At 33.3% G+C, this 15,004-nt stretch overlaps 1 protein-coding gene across 3 annotated transcripts in view; it reads right to left on the reverse strand.

Annotated features, from left to right (window-relative positions):
* LOC126723393 (3-hydroxyisobutyryl-CoA hydrolase 1-like) overlaps positions 1-12,209 on the reverse strand; it is a 108,590-nt gene extending 96,381 nt beyond the window's left edge. The window contains exons 1-14 of one of the 3 annotated variants that reach the window (XM_050426785.1): positions 12,049-12,209; positions 11,498-11,578; positions 9,974-10,042; positions 9,364-9,427; positions 9,010-9,089; positions 8,823-8,906; positions 7,269-7,353; positions 6,348-6,433; positions 4,758-4,879; positions 4,256-4,316; positions 3,993-4,091; positions 2,044-2,145; positions 1,924-1,965; positions 1,429-1,800 (exon numbers count right to left, since the gene is read on the reverse strand). In XM_050426785.1, the coding sequence (XP_050282742.1) occupies positions 1,663-1,800; positions 1,924-1,965; positions 2,044-2,145; positions 3,993-4,091; positions 4,256-4,316; positions 4,758-4,879; positions 6,348-6,433; positions 7,269-7,353; positions 8,823-8,906; positions 9,010-9,089; positions 9,364-9,427; positions 9,974-10,042; positions 11,498-11,578; positions 12,049-12,087 (1,152 nt within the window). In that variant the 5' untranslated portion in view covers positions 12,088-12,209 and the 3' untranslated portion in view covers positions 1,429-1,662. Of the gene's footprint in view, positions 1-1,428; positions 1,801-1,923; positions 1,966-2,043; positions 2,146-3,992; positions 4,092-4,255; positions 4,317-4,757; positions 4,880-6,347; positions 6,434-7,268; positions 7,354-8,822; positions 8,907-9,009; positions 9,090-9,363; positions 9,428-9,973; positions 10,043-11,497; positions 11,579-12,048 lie in introns of those variants that run through there. The other 2 variants (XM_050426784.1, XM_050426786.1) reach the window with 2 other exon arrangements.
* Between the last annotated feature and the right edge of the window lie 2,795 nt (positions 12,210-15,004).

Here is a 15,004-nt window from a genome sequence, read left to right on the forward strand (position 1 = left end):
AATTTAAAAATTTATTGTAAAAGCTATTTTGTTTGTAGCATTATTCTCCCCCCCCCCCCCCCTCCCACACACACACACACACACACACACACACAAAAATCATTTAACACACACACACACAAAAAAAAATCATTTAAATAAGTTTATTTTTTTAATGGTACATACAAAAACCCACACAAAAAAGAAAGAACCCCACATTGGCACCCAATCATACCTGTTGGGATATTTTCATCCATGCAAAAAAATATAATATTATAATATAAACTAGCATAATATTTAAATAAATGAGATTAAAAAAAAAGGAATCATTGTTCAACACGACACGAGGTCCAGCTCAAAGGAGACTGATTTTTGAAGTGTAAAATCAGAAAAGCAAAAGCGGCACTCAACTCAACACATAAGACATCAAGTAAGGATTATGGATAGATACACGTGTTTTCTACATACAGACATGCACTCGTATCTACATTGTTTTCAACAGACACCATATCTACATTTTGGCAGCACTTTCAACTTGTGCTCAACTTGGTGATTTTTAGATTTGGGGAGTTGGATCCATGAAATATATCAAGATGGTTAAACTAGAGCATCCTACAAGTTTCAAGAAGTCATTAATTGAAATGTACTCAAAATCTGGAGATATAGACAATGCTCGTGGAGTATTTTATGACATATATATAGGCAAAAGATGTAGTCTCATAGAATGCAATGAACCAAGGACTTGCTCTACATGGCCTTGGTGAGGGGACTTTAGCTCAATTCCATCAGATGCTAGACAGCCAGATTATATAACCTTTATGAGGACAACATATGGAATAAGCCCTATGTTAGAATAACATGGATGCATGTTTGATCTTTTATGTAGAGCAGGGCTTTTGAAGGAAGCTATAGATCTCGTAAAAATAAATAAATAAATAATTAATAAATAATAAAAAAAAAAAAAAAAACAAAAAACAAATGCCCATGGAACCAAATGGGGCAAATTGGTGCATGCAGAGTGTTTAAAAATGTCAAGTTAGGGAGGAAGCAGCCAGACACTCGCTATATTTTGGAACCAGAAAATGATGGAATCTATGTTTTGCTTTCATACATCTATGCTAGAACGCAAAAGTGGGGAAGAAGTTAGAAGAATGAGAAAACTTATGCATGAAAAAGGTAGTTGCAGCTCAATGTCGTAAATGGAGTGTCCCATACATCTGGTTGAAGATCGATCTCATCCAGAATCTAAAGAACCTAATGCTAAATCAAATGACTCAAAAGTTGAAACTGACTGGCCATGTTGCAGAGACTTCAGAAGATCTAGTGAACATGGATGAGGTAGAGAAGGAAAAGTAAATTTCTCTGCATATTGAAAGACTGGCAATTTCTTACGGTTTGTTGAAAACACAAGAAGGGGCCAAGAAACGTATTCTAAAGAACCTCATGGTCTGCTCCAATTGACATTATGCATTTAAACTTATTTCCAAGATTTACAAACGAAAAATTACAGTAAGGGACTGAAATCGTTTCCATCATTTCAACTAAAATTGGCTTTATGAACAAGGGTTGACCAAAAAGAAAGTTAATGAGATTATTATTATTGTCAAACTACACATTAGGTTGATATCCATTTTATTATGATTCAAAAAGTACATCAATTTCCCCATTTTTCGCCTTCATGCATTAAAGCTTTGCAATGGCACATACATGCAAATTAGATCTTGCAGGGAACTTTAGATCTTCCCAGCCTTCATCATCCACTTTAGAGAAGTATGAGTCAACCATACGGTCACTAACAAATTCCAATTTAGAGGGTTCCCACTGAGAGAGAGAGAGAGAGAGCGTAAGATGAAATAAGAAAAATAAACAGCAATCTATATTCATGAAAAATATTGAGTGAGAAATCTAAAATACCAAAGATACAGAAAAAGAATGCATATCTACCTTTGGGTTCTTATCCTTATCCCACAGTATAGCTCTGCAGCCCTACAGTAAAAGGGGAGGTCTTAAATGATCCTCAAAAGAAGAAATTAGGAGAAGAAAAATATGTGAGTAAGATGAAACCTCAAAGAAATCCCTGCTGAGTTTTCCTTGCACGACATGACAAACCATTCTATACTCACGAACAAGGCATTGACCAACACCTTGGAGCCTTCCTTGTCTAATCTGTTCGCAAGAAGAGAATAAACATTAGCTGGAAACAATCTCATGAGACAACTTAGTTTTGTCTACATTTATAAAGTTATTGAGTGATATGAAGATTCTTGCAGATGTTCCACTAGCTATTTTCAACAGGGCCATACATTTATATAGATCCGGGTGTATCATATTTCTTTAATGGTGGTAACCATACAAGAGGAGATCATATGTCAGATAACCCCCAGATTCCATCTTCATACTTCAAATGATATGCTCTCTTGCACATATTAATAAAATTTTGTGTACTATTATTACAACTATGATTTCACATATTTACGGGGAAAAAAAGCATCGTGCATATCACCCAATCTGCGTCTTTCTCTTTAAGCAAAAAAAAGCAGGCAAACGGTACAAGGCCATTATTTATTTTTTATCAAGACAAAACTTATATTGGCCTATAAAACAAAAAAGGAATCATAATAGCAGGAGTGCAGGACATTCTCTTTCTTAGGATCCAACTTCATTCTCTAACATTTCTGGTTGTTCCTTCAAATTCTACCACAATCCCCACCCCACAGTGACTAAAGTATTTAACTCAAATGCTCTCCAATGGCCATAGCACATCTTTTTTCCTGATTAACCAGTGCCAAACTATGTCACAAGTCCCATGTGCTAGGTGCAGATAACAATCTAGGTGTCAAACTAATTTCATAAACAAACACGGGAACGAAGCCTTATCTATTTTTTTTTTTCAATTGATTGTTCTAGAGAGAAATGAAAAACCCATGATACTTGGGATCTCCTAGAAAATTCTAGACTCAACTAAACTACCAAAATACCCTTAAATTACAATTTTGCTCCTAAATACAAAATTGATCATAACATTTAAATAAAAATCCAAATTAAAAACGATTTTAATCCTAAGACCTTTAGAACCACATGACGTTTACTCAAATGGACTTCACACATAGGTCCATAAAATAAGTCTTGACTAGACAAATTTGCAAATAACAAATTAATCTTCCATGACTGCATCACATGATGAAGCTTGAGATATCTGATAGTTCTCACCTGTACAGAATTGACACTTGATACAAACTCCAAAATTCTTGAGACTTGTGAAGACACATTGGCATATTTCATTTTTTCCTAATAGTGAGGATTTATACTAATTCATTTATTTCCTAATAATGAAGATTTATACTCTACAGTTTTGAGAAACCATATAACTTTATTTGCTTACTTTAAAACAAAATAACTTAGACATAATAAGAGCTCCTATGAAGGAAGAAGAGGCATGTATGTATGTATGTGTGTGTATGTAAATTTTTTCTTCTCAAGACCAACCGCTGAATCTTTGCCCTTAGGATATCTAATAAGATAAATACTCATTTCATATTGTCACTATTGTGTCTCCGTCATGCTCTGTCCTGCCCACTAGAAAATATATTGTGTCAGATATTAATGTCCTATATTCAGACGTTTGGTGTTGGTGTCCTTATTGCATAAAAGCCATGTCTCGTCTCCATGGATGACAAATAGCAACAGATAGAACTCAAAGGCATTATTGGTTGCTTCTTTTGCAGTCCCAAGTGGGGAACATGGTAACATATCTTCTAACCTACTTATACAATGAGAATCACTCCATCATCCTATCTGTCATTTTAAGCAGGCCCCCTTTTCCATGAGATTGTTAAACCTTTTTATCTGATGCTAACAACAGTATCTAAGTTAACCAATCAGAGGTTGTAGATAAGAATATACATGCATTGTGTCACATAATGAATATCTTAAACACAGCTACACAAGTTAATCATTCTATAACAATTAAATGCTGACTGGAATGGCAGTATTAATGCTTGCTGCTCCCTTACCGATCTCAGAGAAATTTTAAGGCTTGTTGGAGATGCTCCCTTCAGTGACTGGAGTGTTGCAGAGATCCAATCATCCTTCTTATTCAAGGTCTCTTTTTCCTAAAACAGCCAGCACAAGATCATTATCAGCAAGTGGTAACATGCAAACACCAAAAGTAAAAGAATATTACTCAAAGCACTTGTACACTATTAGAAGACATCTTACAAAGATAACAACAAATTCATTTTATCAACACACATAAAATTTAATATTATTAACTTACAAGAGAAGATATAATTTCTTCAACTGTTCTTCGAGAGAAGCACCTATCAATGACATTCAATCTGTAGCCAAGTGACCATGGAAAAACTGAGGATTGGAATTAATCAAGAAAATATTAAAAAATATTAGAAATTAGAGGATCTTGGACAGAGGCATAGGTTTGCATTTCAAAAATGAAAACATTAGTTCTGTAATACAAAAATTATTCTGATAGAATTGTCTAGCACTTAATCTGTGAGATATAGTTCATTTATTGATGTATGTTAAGATGATACATATAGAAAATAAATCAATTAAGCTTTTTTCATGTGAACATTCATTGGGAGGAGTTAATTTCATTTCCTTGACATCATAATTATTAAAAATCCTTGGCATGCATGGAATGCAGTTTAATGAATAAAAACTGTAGACGCCATTAACTAGAACAATGCATTTAAGTGAATAAAAACTGTAGAGGTCATTACAAAAAGAATAATATTTACAATTATGAATGCAGAAATAACCTGTGATATGCACTTTGCTCTTTCATATAAGGTTGCTGTGAGTACTCATCAATAACCGCGGAGATTATGGCAGGATCACTTGAATCTACTTTGCACAGTGCTTCTTCCAACAAAGACAATCTCTGGCCAATAATCAAAAACACATAAGGCATTCAAATGCCACAGTATTGCAAATTAAAAATAAAACATTTGGCAGAGAAACAGAAAGGTGAGTACTACACATGCATAGCATTTCATGTTAATGGCATGAGTCAAAAGATTTTAGAAGACAACTCTTAAAGAGAAAGTAGGTACTGTAGCTTGTAAGTATATCCTACACTTAACCCCAAGGGTTTGATCTAGTGGTTCTCAAGTCCTCATCAGATCTATGAGGTCCTAGGTTTAAAACTCCTAGCTAGCATCTTGGGATCACTCACAAGAGATTCCTCCCTCTAATTACTTTATATGTGTGGGATAAGGGACTACACATGCCCGGGAGAATAGTTAGGGGCTCCAAGAGCTTTGGACACCCAAGTTAGCTAAAAAAAGTACCTAGACTTAAAAAAAAAAAAAAAAAAAAACCCATTGTCTACTTTTCAGCACATATAATTTTATTTTGTATCTTTGAAAACCTGATTTTTCAATCAACTGCAAATCAATTACTATCACAAATGACATTTCCTTGAATATTAATTTGAAAGCTCCATGCCATATTAAAAGAAGCAACTATTTGAAAAATTAATATTATATAAAATGCAAAGTATGTCGCACATATACACATATAATAAACAAGTCTCTTGTAAGCACATTACATACGAAGCTTGTGGGATCCTACAAGAATGGCTTCTGGAACTTTGTAAGAGCTTTAAATACAAAGCTTGCTACCATTACAACCTAAAACACTTGTGCCAATATGTTGTCATTTACAACACAATCATTTCAACCTTGTACCTCTTATCTACAAAAACTTCATATGTGCATATAAAAATCAATGACAAATCATGACAAATTTCACATTAAAACTCACATTTAATGGAGAGAATAGATTTGGAGTATCAAGAATTAGGGGAATGTGCCAAACTAGAGGCCTGATTGTGGCTTTTTTAGAGATGTTAATATTGAGAAACAAAAAAGAGGAGAGAATGAGGGGAAAGAAATGGGTCTCGAACCCATTGCTTTGTGATCCATACCGTTCTTATAGAAAAAGGAGCTGCCATTTAAGTTAGAGCTCATTGGCAAATTTGATTTTTGATGTTTCTAGTAACTGACACCCTCACCTTTAATAAGAAAGGATGTGCACTCTTGTCATAGAAAAGTATAGTACAGATATGTATGTATAATGTATATCACTAACGTACTTCGCACCCCCCCACCCCACCCCCACCCCCCCCACCAAAAAAAAAAAAAAAAAAACCTTAAAAAATAGTCCTTAGAAAAAGAGATACAATATATCATAATGTGAATGTACAGTCTCCACATGCCAGCAAAACCATGCCAATGCATGTTACTGCTTCCAACTATTCCTCAACCAAACAAGTGTATCTTTTTCCTTCATTATATTTTTGAGCAATATACCTAAAATCAAATATGTAAAGTAGGATGGAGCACTACCTCTGAGGGGACAAAGTGAGTTGCAAGCCCACATGCAAGCATTTCAGCACCATCCAACCTAGTGCCGGTAAGACCAACATATTCTCCTGTAAATGATTTAGAATTATAATGAATATCTGAGTGAAAAGGAGACCTAAATCTATAACTTCATGAAAGTAGCTAGAACATAAGCAAAAAGATATGCACATAGAAGAAGGGAAGGGGAAAGGGGAAAGGGGAGAAAAGGTTACCAAAAAAAAGGCCATGAGAATAACAAAAAAATGCAAAATATTTCATAAATTAGAGGGTAGAATACAAGCATAAAAGTATGTAAAGACCACTTTGTGACACTTTTAAGCTTAGATGCAACCTGCTGCTAATCTTTCTTTAGAAACATAGAATTCCTATACCAACAACTTATATATATTCTAATAAATAAAATTACAATAGAATAAATGAGATTAAATTCTATATGGATGTGGTATAAAACTCAAGTTTTACACCCTCTAATCCTAACATGCCACACCATCAAATCATATATTAAAGAATAGACACAACCACACCTAATCAATTCTAATACTCAAATGTAAACACCCTTTAAGTGCCTGATCCCTTTTTTCCCCCTTCTTTCTTTATTAATTTTCTTTTACTTTTTGTGCCCCATGAGTCTCCCAACCTACAGATTATGCACCTCTCTCGGTCACTTGTCCCATACCATGATAACAAGCACATATAATACTCTCACCAATACTGCTAGTTCACAATAGTATCAGTCAGTCATACATATTAAAACCTACAAATAGGAATTGAACTACTCGAGAAAATTTAGTGCTAAAGAAATATAACAACCAAAATCCTACTGAAAACGAACTTCACCCCTTTTTCAGGGAAGATTTGGTATCCAAAGAGTTGCTATATATATCAATGATGTACTGCCATTACCAAAGAATCCAGGGAGTCTTGACAAGTAATAAGAGGCACCTACATCGGGGAAGAGCCCCAAAGCTGTTTCTGGCATTGCAAAGACCTGCAATATCAAATGCGTGTTAACCAAGAAACCTAGATCTACTATTTCTTTCTTCAATTTTTTTTTTATAGGAAGGTGTGTAACACTTGAACTTTTTTTTTGGTTAAGTAATATTGCCCAAGCACATTTGTTTTGGAGTTTTAATGTGATTCAATGCTTTAGTGCCATTATGATCACACACAAGAAAACTAGAACTACTAAATTAAAACAATACTGCTCAATCCTTCTTTTTATATGTAAATACAAATCATGTATCCATATGGAACACATCAACAATAAATAGAATGTACAAACCAAAGTTACATAGCACTTTAAGACAAATGAATAATAACATTTCAATTGATAGCATTGAAGAAAAAAAGGGGAAAGGAAACCAGAAGCTTAAGCCATAACAAAGATTAAGCTCCAACAATTGGTCATTACAATGAAAATTACCTAGCTAAATGTTTTACCTCCAAAATAAAAACACATAGTAGATCCCAAGGAGGACCAGGAAAATATCAAAATCAGATCAAATTGAACGCCTCTGTATATTACAAATCTCCAGTTTGTCAAACTTTTACAAACTCTGTTTACCATTCAAGCATCTCTGCCAATAATTCAAAAAATCAAACAAGATTTCTTATTGTCGAGCAGAATGAAGATTTTGGAAACCATCATTTAAAATTCTCGTCTGCAAAGAGAAAACTCAAGAAAACTCTAATTGCCACAACCAAAGGAAAGGCTAAGTCATTTATGGACCTTTTCCCTATAAGTAAACTATGGCATTACAGACCTTGGTAAAAAATTTGAAAATTTTAAGTGGTAGACAAGGCAATGTCCTTTTGGGTGGATGAGTGGTGAATTCTCATAGAATATATCATGAATACATTCCAAAATTAGAAACACAAGGTTAAGGCCAAACAGTGCTTTGTTGTATGCACAATGTCTTCAAATAAGATTCTCAAGGTGCCCATTTTATCTCCTAAAAAATTGGATGCCCCCTGGCAGGACTTTCATCTGCAGGTCAACCCCCTGCAGCATTCTACATGATCAATTGATTCACCATTTGCCTGAGCTTTTTCTTTTCTTGATCAGTTTAACACAACAATTTTTTGTAATTGACTCAGGGAGCATTAAGATTATTTAAGTACCCAAAAAAGTAAGATGAAAAGTGGTATAACAACCCATATTTAGCAAATATTGTACTTACAATCATACATAATAAGTTAAGAACAACATGGCAGGCAACAATTAAATAAAAAGAGGGGGGGGGGGGGGTGTGGAGTAGTGAACCATGAGATAAACAACCACATATAATTCCATACTTTGTGCATTCAAAACTGAAAATAATCAATTGAATCAGATAAAATAAGTAAAATACATTACTGCTGTCTAAAGTCTCAGGAAAGTGTGTAATTCATAATCATCAGCAGGGAGAAATTAAATTTCTATATAAATTTAAACTAGAGATCAATAGAGATAAATACCGAATTCTCTGTTGCAACCCGGAATCTACCATGTATGGAAACCCCAGCCCCACCTCCCATGACAATTCCATTTAGGATTGAAACCTTCAACAATGTTTTCATGCTAACAGTTAGAAAGAATACATACACGCGGATATCAAATGCTAAAAATACATTAAAATTTACACTTCATAGTGAACTGGGTCACCTGGGGTTTATGATATGTTGCCATAATGTAATTTAAGGTGAACTCCTTCCAAAAAAAATTTGCACCTAATCTCCAGTTACCTAATACATGCATATATGAGGGGGAAGTATTACAGCATTTTCATTGATGTAATAAAAACTTGACATTTGCATAAAACTTTGAGCATCTTCTAAAGAAGAGATGACTGAAACACTCCACAGAACCATTGAAGGGAAAAGAACATTAGCAGAAAATTTAACAAGAAGATGATCCCATATCAACCAAGAGTGAACCTTATCTGGGTGGTAGGTCATTAATAATCTAGATGTTAAGGATCAGCGAGGTGGTCCAATGAGCGATAACAAGAGCCTATACCTGCACTAATATCCCGAACAACAGCTGAAACATCACCTCCAGCACAAAATGCTCTTCCCTTTCCCTAAAAAATATGACCACAAAGAACATGAAGTCAGTTTGCTTTCTCTGCAAGTCTGAAACAACAGAAAGCATGTCCAATTTTTGAAATATAAGCTTCAGTTAAACAATTAAAACACCTATGTATCATATATGCACAAGAAATTTTCATAAAATTTGTGCATATGAACAATCTTTACTGGCTATACTAAATAAATTTTAAAATTTTTTTATAAGGCGAATTTACAACTAAACTAAATGAAGTTTAACTTCTTCAACTTTTGCAAGTTAACAACCTTAAGAAGGTTGCTTTTTTAAAAAAAAAAAAAAAAAAAAAAAAAGGATTAAGGACAAAATCCTTACAACATGCATAACAAAACAACAATCAAAATGATTTATTAGCACAATCTGAATTAAGAAATTAAATGTAATATGCGCTGTCATGTACCCGCATATACATTGGTGAAGTTCTGCCAAAATAAAGTGTCAGAAAGATGCAACTGTCTTTCTGATTTATTTCCAACGCAATTTGAATATAAGACATGAAGATAGTCTCTTAGAATGGACATACCTTGAGTATTACCAACTTCACATTAGAATCCTCCTCATAGGCAATGAAAAGATCCAATAGCTGAGAATTCTAGAATGTTTATTAAAGAAGAAGAAGAAGCATTAAACACAGAGTTCCGGATAAAATTTTATAGCAAATTGGTTGCTTCATTTACACTATCACATGCATGCACAAGTATTGCTGTATTGAATTAGTTATGCATAACATTATCTTACAAAAGCAGAGTATCATGACCACTAAATGGGATGAGAGAAACCAAAATAACAAGAGCTGAAAAAGGCAGAAACTTCCCAGGTAAAGTTGTGGATGACATAACAAAATGTAAGAAAAGGGCATGTATATTCAAATGAACAAAGAAACAGAACAAGGTTGATCCACCTGAAGGACTAGATATAGGAATCATCCATATTACAAAAATTAATTCAATAGACTAATAAGTCCATATTTTGAAACAAGGAAACAGCATCAAAAATTGCAGTCAGAGCTTTGCACCCTACCATCGCATTTAATTCATTTTATGTCTTTATTTATAATTGACTAAAAAATTATATTATAAAATCTAAATCTAGGGCATTTGTATTATGAACTGAAAGTATAGGGTCTGAAAAGAAAAGCTTGCATAGTTTTACTATAAAACATGCTTGCCGACATGTCAACCAAACCTGATAAAACCAATCAGACTTATAGCTGTGGCTGGCAACTAAAAACAATGTGCTGAAATAAATATTCACAGTACTGACCAAGGTTTGCTTTTGAAACTAATGCATATATTGGGTTAGAGAGTGAATAATTTTTATCTAAAAGAAAGTTACTTCTGCACCAACCACAAGCTGAGCTTGTAGTTAATAAGAATAAAAAGGGCTGGTTCGCAAGACAATCCTTGCCAGAATTGATAGAAAGAAAAAGCCAAAAATAACAATATCCACTATTATTTTTTACATTTTTTTTCCTGAATAAAAATAATTGCACCAAATAATGCCATTCAACCATATGTCTGTTTCTCCAAACAAAAGAAAAAACCAACCTATGTTTGCATGATTATTTAAAGGAAATTTTCCTGAAAAGAAACGATACCCGATGTTCATAGTATAAACCCCACTCCAACAGTCCAACATTTTTTTTTTCTCTCATTCCTACAGTTAGAATGTGCAAGAGTGTGGGATATTTTTTCTATTGATTAAGAGGGTAAAAGCCTCAACTGGTAGGACTCAAGTGGGGGTATTCAATAAATTCAAGTGGAACATCATTTATTATTCGAAATAATATAAAGACCCGGAAAGAATAATTATGGGGTGATTTAAGAGAAGACGGTACATTTGTAAATGCTGTTTTGCTATCATAAACTAGATCCTCTCATATAAAGTAGTGTAGCCAGCAACAAATAAAAGCATATACACAAGCAGAAAAGCACAAAGGAAAACTTATACACATACATACATCCATACATATATTTCAACTAAAAAGCACAATATAAATGATAGTGCAAGAAAAACACATGATCGAAAAGTAAGTTAGGCGTGATACCATTTGAAATGAGAGGGCATTCAATTGCTTAGGCCTGTTCAATGTCAATATTCTTGCAGACTTCTTCTCTTCAACCAGAACCTGTCAAAACAATCAATCAAAAAACACATATAAGAATCGAAAACGCGCAAACTTAACAATCAAAATGCCCTCTAAAACATCTCCAATGCCACGATTATTAAGGTAATTTATTCAAATTTCAAGGATTCTAGTTACTATTACTCAGTAGGAAACTAACTACTTCCATAAAATCAATCAAATTCCTCACACCCCATTATCAAATTAACAGCATAACTCAAAATTATTTGAACACTACAATTTCATGAATTCATTAAAATTAAAAATAAAAATAAAATCATTAAACCATATTATCCCCAAAAAAAAAAAAAAAACCATGTTTTCTATAATATTCAAAAGCTAAGACTCTGTTTGGTTGCCGAGAGTTTGGCTCGTTAGAGAAGTTTCCAAAGTACTGCTACTCAATTATTGTATATTTTCTCAGCAACCAAACAGAGCATGGAAATGAAATGAGAGAGAGAAATTGGAGAGACCTGAGGGTCGTCGGGTTTGGTAGAATTGAGCGGAGCCATGGTTCTTTCTCTCAGTGAATTCGTGCTGATTGCTGTGCTGATAAGCTCGGTGGTATGGTATGGGGGCTCGTTGCTTTCACGGTTGGGATTTTGCCAATTTCCATAAAGCTCGCCTATATATAGAAACGACAACTCTTGAGAGGACTTTTAAAATTCTACACTTTTACTAAGTCTTTGTTGTGATGGTTAATTTTGCCAACTTATTTTACTATTTAGCTTATTTTTTTATACTATTTATGAGTTCTACCATATTTTTTGATACTATTTATAGGTCTCACTATACTATTTTAACTTTTATCTTTATCTACAATAATTTCAATAAAAAGTTTCTACACTTTTTATTAAATCTTTGTTTGAAATGATTAATTTTGCCAACTTTTTTTACTATTCAACTTATTTTTACTACTATTCATGAGTCTTATCACATTTTTTGATACTATATATGGGTCTTATTATACTATTTTAACTAACTTTTACCTTTATCTATAATAATTTCAGTAAACAGTTTTTAGTTTCAGCAAAATAAGTGGATCATCCTAAATGAGAATGCATTTTACTTTTACATCTCTTTATGCAAAAACAACCGTCTGTTTTAGGTCAATTTTAAAATAAGATTTTTTTTTAATAAGATAAAATTTAATTATTTATTTTACAAAATACTCATATATGATTGTTTAGGTCATTTTGGATAAACACTGCTCTTTCTTTTAGACGTTCTCTTCTCTCCTTTGTATGTGTGTTAAAAATATTTAGACTTCGTTTGGGAGTTCACAAGGGAATTGAATGGAACGATCATAAATGGAATTGAATGAAAGAGAATTAAGTAACATTGATTGAATGTTTTAAAATAAATGAATGTAAAGAAATGAAAATGAATGGAATGTAAGTAATCTTATTTGAGAGTAATATGGAGAGAATGAAATGAAATCATTTTATGACAATATTACTATTAGACTCCTATTTTAAAATAAAGGGTTGAATATATAGGGGGTATTTTGGGAATTTTAGTAAAAAAATCATTAAATCTAATTTAATTTCTTCCCATTTCTCTCAATTTCGGTGGAATAAAAGGTTTTAAGAGAATAAAAAAGGAATGAGTGTTCCCTCATACCCATTCCATTCTCTCACACTTAAACTCCCAAAACAGGGGAATAAACTTTCTATTCCCTCTATTAAAACTCCCAAACAAGAGAAGAGAAGAATATTTTAAAATTATTTTTTTATTCCATTCCATTCTATTCCCTCCATTCTAAAATAGTATTCTAAAAAAATAATATTTTATTAAAATGTTGATTTTTCTTTATTTTTTTAATTGTTTATCTCCCTTCACATAGCAAATGCTTTTCATTCTCTTCCTTCACAATTGAGAATGCAAAGAAATTTTTTTTGCATAAGCTACTATGCGTAAGTATATTTACACAAGCACTGTAACGAAATCTCATTTTATACAATGAATATATAAACTGATGTGTGTGTTTTTTGAGGTTGACTAGCTGAAATCTGTTGTGAATGCCCTTAGCACCTTTTTCATGGCGTAAATTGCTTTGGTTGGTCTTTTTTGTGTAGATTATCATGCATGGGTGGTGGTGGTGTAAATTTATTCAAGTGGCATTTTCCATGACATAATTTCTCTCATAGCAAGTAGTTCCATCTAATGAAAATTCTCATGTAGTGAGTTCCCTTTCTTGATGTAAATTCCTGTATACTCAGTAGCTTTTTTTTTTTTTTTTTTTTTTTTTTTTTTTTAATGTAAGTTCTCACATTCACATATTTTTCTATCCCTTGTGGGAGGTATAGATCTATATTTCCATCGACTTCTATCCCTTGTTGGAGGGATAGATGCACAGTTTCCACATGCACATATGCACTCATATCTACATTGTTTTCAAATACGCATCATATCGACATTTTGGCAGCACATTCAGCTTGTGCCCAACTTGGTGGTTTAGATTTGGGGAGTTGGATCCATGAATATATCAAGATGGTTAGACTAGAGCATTCTACAAGTTTGAAGAATTCACTAGTTGAAAATGTACTATAAATGTGGAGATATGGACATTACTCTTGACGACATATCCAAAAGATGTTGTTTCTTGGAATGATATGATCCAAGTACTTGCTCTTCATGGCCTTGGTGAGGAGGCTTTGGCTCAATTACATTTGATGATAAGGACATGCATTCAGCCATATGATATCAGCTTCATTGGAGTATTATACTATTTTTACTATTATTGGCTTTTAGCTGTGCAGGGGTGATAAGTGATTCAAGAAAGTAGACAACATTTCAATGGGCTAAATATGGAATACGCCCTAAGTTGGAGCACTATGATTGATCTTTTATGGGACTTTTGGAGGAACTGTAGATTTTTTATAAAAAAAGAAATGCACATGGAACCAAATGGAGCAATTTTGGGGGTTGTGCTTAGTGCAGCAGATTGTTTATAAAAATCAATTTAGGGGAGGAAGCAGCCAGACACTTGCTAAATCTTGAACCAGAAAATGACGGAATCTATGTTTTTCTTTCGAACATCTATGAAAGTGGGAAGAAGTAAAAAGAGTGAGAAAACTTATGCACAAAAAATGTATTTGAAAGACACCGGGTTGCAACTCAATTGTCATAAATGGAGTTTCTCATTTATTCCTGGTCTAACATCATTCTCATCCAGAAACTACATAAATTTACTTGATGCTAAATCAAATGACTCCAAAGTTGAACTGATTAGCTATGTTGCAGAAACTTCAGAAGTGTTGACGAACATAAAGAAGAAAGACTGGAAATGTTTTATGGTTTGTTGAAAACACAACCTGGGGCCAAGAATCTTATTCTAAAGAACCTCAGGGTCTGCTCAGACCGTCATTCTGCATTTAAACTTGTTTCCAAGATTTACAAACGAAAAGTAAGAGTCAAGGGGTCATT

This window comes from Quercus robur, chromosome 4 (genome assembly GCF_932294415.1).
Source record: "Quercus robur chromosome 4, dhQueRobu3.1, whole genome shotgun sequence".
In the NCBI taxonomy this organism is placed as follows: Eukaryota; Viridiplantae; Streptophyta; class Magnoliopsida; order Fagales; family Fagaceae; genus Quercus; species Quercus robur.